This window comes from Etheostoma spectabile, unplaced genomic scaffold (assembly GCF_008692095.1).
Source record: "Etheostoma spectabile isolate EspeVRDwgs_2016 unplaced genomic scaffold, UIUC_Espe_1.0 scaffold333, whole genome shotgun sequence".
NCBI classification, from domain to species: domain Eukaryota; kingdom Metazoa; phylum Chordata; class Actinopteri; order Perciformes; family Percidae; genus Etheostoma; species Etheostoma spectabile.
Genome location: NW_022605586.1, coordinates 353,203 through 359,422, shown reverse-complemented (window position 1 = coordinate 359,422; position 6,220 = coordinate 353,203). Strand labels below are relative to the sequence as shown.

The following is a 6,220-nucleotide window of genomic DNA, read 5'->3' as shown; positions in this document are numbered from 1 at the left end:
CAACATTCAAGCAACAACAAAGTTTTTCTAGACAAAATGGATCACGTCTACCAACACACCTTGTTCACCCCCGACCTCAGCGGTGTTGTAGACAGAGTTGACGTCCATGTTGGCGAGTCCGTCCAGCAGAGTCTGAGGAGTCCTCTGGCTCCACCCCCTCCTCACTTCCGACCAATCCCTGAGCTTCAACTCCTCCGCCTCCTGGAAGCTCAGAGTCTGGTTCAGAGGGTCCACTTCCTGTTCGGAGAGAGAGAGAGAGACAGAGAGACAGATACAGAGTGAGACAGAGAGACAGACAGAGAGAGAGAGAAACAGAGAGAGAAACAGAAAGAGAGAGAGACAGAGAGACAGAGACAGAGGGAGAGAGAGGGAGAGAGAGAAGTAGGGAGAGAGGGAGAGAGGAAGAGAGCTTAAGAGAGAGAAGTCGGGAGAGAGAGAGATGGAGGGAGAGAGAGACAGAGGAGGTGTGAAGGAAAGATAAAGAGAACTGTCACTTACCTCCTCCCCTGTTTGTCTTCCATCGCCATCTTTCTTCTTCTCTTCCTCGCTTCCCTCCTCTTTCTCCTTCTCTTCGTCCCCTTTCATCCCTTCCTCATCTAACCAGATCTCAAACATAACTCCTTTCTGCAGAAACAACAAACAAAACCATCAAACTCTCATCTTTTCTGTCAGGTTTGTCCATCCATCTCTTCGTCTGACTGACAGCTGTTACCTTGTAAAGAACCAGATTCATAGCCTAGAAATCTGGACGCTCCCTAGCGGCACCAACTGTAATCTGCAGCCAGCATCAGTCTAGCAACTCTCCGCTGGAAAAAAGAAATTCTGGTCCGGCCAATCACATCGTGTATAGGCTCTGTGAGCGGGGCTTAACGGAATGATGGCAGAGTTGCAACGGTTCTGAGTGAATTGACCCTTTTTCACGTGACGTCAGATAACCTCCGTTGTGCTGTAAATGCTTCTGGTGGTGGACTGGTAGCTGGAGAGATGCCAGTTCACCTCCTGGGCACTGCCAAGGTACTCTTGGGCAAGGCATTGAACCCCCAACTGCTCGGGGCGCCTTTCCATGCGCAGCCCCCCCCCCCCACACACACACACACTGACATCTCTCCATTAGTGCATGTATGGGTACTGTGCATGTGTGTGTAGTTCAGGCCTGTGTGTGATGTGTGTAATAACAACAGAGTGTTAATTGTAATTTCCCCTTGCGGGACTAATAAAGGATACATTATTATTATTATTATTATTATTGTTTCATGTAAATGTACAGCACTTTGGTCAACATGGTTGTTTTAAATGTGCTTTAAAAATAAAGTTTGATTGATTGATTATGAAGGTACGTGTTTAGCTTAATTAAGCTAACATTAGCGCTATGCTATTGAAGGTTATAAGCTGAGCTTATAAGTTTCTTTCTTGCAGGTAGACAGTGTTTAGACGTTAATTTGGAGTAGTACAGCCCACAAACTCTTGTTGCAGCTTCTTTTTAATATTACTCTTTAATAATAATACTACTTGAAAACAAAGAAGATGGCCACTGCTGCTGGAGGACAGCAGTCTGTCCAATCGACTCTAGAAGACTTGGAGTTAAGCTCTGAAGTCATTCTTAAAAAAGGAAGATGTGTTCGGAGGTTAAAGTTGAATCTATCAACCAGCATTGCTCTGGTGGGTTGTAGTGCTGTCCTATTGAGTGCAGAGGGAATATGAAAGACAACATCAATCCCGCACCTCGGATTGAGCCCAGCCAATGGGGAGCTCCCAGACCTAACATCTGGATGTGGGTCTGGTTCGTCAGGCTACCATATTTAAACTTCAGCTTGAAAAAGTTGTATGGTTGCTTTGGGCCTCCATAGAGGAATGTAATGACTCTTTAAACACACATCACGTGTGGGTGCAACGCTCTCAGCAAATCACACGGATAAAAAAGATAACGAGCAGTAGAATTAGTAATAAAAGCTGTGATAGCAACCTCAAAGACATGTCTAATGTCCAGTTTAGTCACCTTGTCTTTGTGTTTTCTCTCCAGTGCTCTCCTCTGTTCTCTGTTCTCCTCTCTGATCTTCCTCAGAGCTGCCTCCATGTCCTGCAGCAGTAGAACGAGACAGGAAGGACAAGCTGTTAGAGACTAATGCTGGCTGCTTGTTTTATCTCTAAAGCTAAACACGGACCTGTCTGTGGTCTCTGCTGAGCTTATTTTCTGTGCTGCGTTGCTTTGCGTCTTTGAAAAACCAAATCTAGTGTTGGGAACAGCCTCATGTTCCTGCCAGTCGGACTGACTGATTTTTGTGGTGTGGCTCTCCAAGCTGTAATCAAAATGTGCATCAAACATTCATTTTAGATGATGATGAGATGAGAGTAGATCCAGTTGTTCCTCGTCCCTATTCACTCAGTAACGTTAAATTGAGTTTTCTACCCACAAGTTATTGGAAACAAACATCAGTCTTTACCTGTGCAGGAGGAGCTCTTTGCTCCTCTTTGCTGTCTGCAGAAGGCTCTGGGTCTCTGACTTTCTCCACCACAAATGTGCCTTGTTTGTGTTGTGGCTGAGGCTGTTGAAATGAAAATATAGTAATGTTTTACACTGTTTTAATAAATCAATAAAACAGACTGGATTAACATTACAAGAACAGGTGGGGGAAGAAATATGCACTGTGTTCCTCTTTACTTTAACTCTAACTAATCCATCCATTTTACATGGCAATATGCATTTAAAATGATCAACATGTGACCAACATAGGTCATAAAGGCCTTTTAATTTGGTCACAAACCCTAACAGTTTGTGTACAGTTCAGTACTGTAATGTCTTCACACAGGATCAAACAGACAAATCCTTGCACAGCTCATCTGCCAGCTGCCTTGAAACAGATTAAAGGATTGAAAAAAGGCTGGGGGGTGGGGGGTAGGATGCAGAAACTGTCAAATGAGACATTTCAACCCTGACCGCTGTGCTGGAGCCTGAAGAGAAACAAAGATTATGTACCTGTATCTCAGCTCTCAGCCTCATCTGTCTCATCTCCTGGTGATACTGCTGTCTGATAACATCCAGCTGACGCATGTATTCCTGCACACACACACACACACACACACACACACACACACAAATAAGTATTTCACATTTTTCCAAATGCAGTACTTTAGTATGATGTATGTAGCTACTTTTTGCCTCAAGAGTCAATCGTTGCATCTCATGACCCTTAAATTGCCTCCTCTATTTCTCCACTTGCCTCCCTTCTTAGTCCCTCCCACCGAGCGGGAGAGACGCAAGGAAGAAATTAGCGGAAGAGATAGGCAACAAGCAAACAAGCTGTTTTAGAGAAAGATATGTCCTTTCCTCTGAAGCGTCACATGTATTTGTCAGCTGTTTGGGCGGAGTTAGCACCTCCTTCAGCTGCACAGCTTCCAGGAAAGATGCTCTCTGTATCCTCGCCTATTGCTCCTCGATGATCCCTCCTTGATGCTCCCTCCTAGATGGTCCCTCTTCGATGATCCCTCCTTGATGCTCCCTCCTAGATGGTCCCTCCTCGATGATCCCTCCTTGATGCTCCCTCCTAGATGGTCCCTCCTCAATGATCCCTCTTTGATGCTCCTTCCTCGATGGTCCCTCCTCGATGATCCCTCCGCGATGATCCATCTTTGATGCTCCCTCTTCAAAGATTCCTCCTCGATGATTTCTCCTCAATGCTCGCTCCTTGCACCTCAGAGCAGAAATAAGGAGGGCCGAGGAGTTGAGGAGCTATTAATAAGGGCCATGAGATGCAGCCAATGTCAGTGATCTGGGAAAGACGACAACCGAGTCCACTGCGTTTTATTTAACGAGTCGGATTTAGCTTTTTCCAGGGAAGCCATTGTTAGACATTTTGTTTGATAACAACACATTACACTGTTTTTACACACATTACGTAACAACACGTCAGGACAGTGTGAATGACGGGAATGCACTATTAATGAGGCTGACTGCAGAGTGTCCTACCTGCTGTCCCTTCACTGCGATGTCTGGCCGGTCTACTCTGTGTCCTATTTTCTGTCCCTTCACTATGATGTCTGGCCTGTCTCCTGTGTGTCCTACTTGCTGTCCCTTCACTACAATGTCTGGTGTGTCTCCTGTCTGTCTCCTGTGTGCCCTACCTGCTGTCCCTTCACTATGATGTCTGGTTGTCTCCTGTGTGTCCTATTTGCTGTCCCTTCACTACGATGTCTGGCCTGTCTCCTGTGTGTCCTACTTGCTGTCACTTTACTATGATGTCTGGCGTGTCTCGTGTGTGTCCTACCTGCTGTCCCTTCTCTATGATGTGTGGCGTGTCTCCTGTGTGTCCTACCTGTTGTCGCATCACTACGATGTCTGGCGTGTCTCCTGTGTATCCTACCTAATGTCTCTTCACTATGATGTCTGGTGTGTCTCCTGTGTGTCTCCTGTGTGTTCTACCTGATGTCCCTTCACTATAATGTCTGGTGTGTCTCCTGTGTGTCCTACCTACTGTCCTTTCTCTACGATGTCTGGCATGTCTCCTGTGTGTCCTACCTGCTGTCCTATAACTACGATGTCTGGTGTGTCTCCTGTCCGTCCTACCTACTGTCCCTTCACTACGATGTCTGGCATGTCTTCTGTGTGTCCTACCTGCTGTCCCTTCACTATGATGTCTGGCCTGTCTCCTGTGTGTCCTACTTGCTGTCACTTTACTATGATGTCTGGCGTGTCTCCTACCTGCTGTCCCTTCACTATAATGTCTGGAGTGTCTCGTGTGTGTCCTACCTGCTGTCCCTTCACTATGATGTCTGGTGTTTCTCCTGTGTGTCCTACCTGCTGTCCCTTTGCTATGATGTCTGGTGTGCCTCCTGTGTGTCTCCTGTGTGTCCTACCTAATGTCCCTTCACTATGATGTCTGGTGTGTCTCCCATGTGTCCTACCTGCCGTCCCATCACTATGATGTCTGGCGTGTCTCCTGTGTGTCCTACCTGCTTTCCCTTCCTCGATGTCAGGCGTGTCTCCTGTGTGTTCTACCTGCTTTCTTTTCACTATGATGTCAGGCGTGTCTCCTGTGTGTCCTACCTGCTTTCCCTTCACTATGATGTCAGGCGTGTCTCCTGTGTGTCCTACCTGCTTTCCCTTCACTATGATGTCAGGTGTGTCTCCTGTGTGTCCTACCTGCTGCCCCTTCACTATGATGTCTGGTGTGTCTCCTGTGTGTCCTATCTGCTGTCCCATCACTATACTGTCTGGCGTGTCTTCTGTGTGTCCTACCTGCTGTCCCTCCTGCCTCCTGTCCTGAGGTGCATGTTGGGGTTGTCCCACTTCCTGCTCCTGACCGCCAGGCTTCCTGTTGCGCTCAGCCGTACACGGACGCAGACCCTGAGGGTCAGAGAGGAAAGTTAACAGAATGTTTTCTTTTAATCAGCTCCGTCTACATGAGCCGTCTCTGTTTACGTAGAGTTCTTCCTGCATGTCTCTACGACAGCCAATCAGAAAGACGGATGTTTTCAGGTAAATAGGTTAAATAGGGTAAAGAGGACAGTACATACACACATATACCTGGACTCACATAAATACCTGGACACTTGAAACTTGACTAATAATTTATGGTAATATATTTTATAGCCAAAGGTTTTATTGTTGTTACTGTTATTATTATTATTATTATTATTATTGTTGTCTTCATAGTGTCTTTTTTTCTATCTATACTGTATTTTTCTTAGCGAAAATTGCTGCTTCAATTTCAATTTCCTTGCGGGAGTCATTCCAAAAGGATGAATAAACAGAAGTCTAAGGTTTGAGTCTCCTGTGGAAGACATTTTAATGGATTCCATACAACGCTCTTTGCAAATACAATTAATCATTTTCATTCTTCTGATCGTAACTATTGGTCAAAATAATACATAATTTCTGCTTTTTTAACTCAGATATTAGGTATAATTCTATATAAATGAGGGTTATTGACCATGAATTCCAAAAAGTAGCAAAACTAGTGGTAATAAGGTGGTGTTAGTGAAAAAGGGACAAAAGTGTCCGTTTTTGACACGGCAGGACAACCCCCCCAGTGAGTAGAGGCGATTCTCTCCGACCAATCAGCAGTCTGCAGGTTTTCAGGTCACCTTTTGGTATCTCCTCAGCATCTTGGAGCCTCTACAAAAAGGTACTACACTACAAACTACTACTACTACTACTACTACAAAAAGTACCTGTTAGCAGGTACCAGGGACTTTTTTAGGGGTGTGGTCCTGGTCAAGACAA

At 45.5% G+C, this 6,220-nt stretch overlaps 1 protein-coding gene across 1 annotated transcript in view; it reads right to left on the bottom strand.

Moving 5' to 3' along the window:
• The window catches only part of nek5 (NIMA related kinase 5), a 202,024-nt gene that overhangs the window by 44,956 nt on the left and 150,848 nt on the right, over window positions 1–6,220 (bottom strand). Inside the window, exons 16-21 of the mRNA XM_032511198.1 lie at window positions 5,234–5,341; window positions 2,975–3,055; window positions 2,442–2,543; window positions 1,997–2,077; window positions 499–624; window positions 60–237 (exon numbers count right to left, since the gene is read on the bottom strand). Of these exons, the coding sequence (XP_032367089.1) occupies window positions 60–237; window positions 499–624; window positions 1,997–2,077; window positions 2,442–2,543; window positions 2,975–3,055; window positions 5,234–5,341 (676 nt within the window). The remainder of the gene's footprint in view (window positions 1–59; window positions 238–498; window positions 625–1,996; window positions 2,078–2,441; window positions 2,544–2,974; window positions 3,056–5,233; window positions 5,342–6,220) is intronic.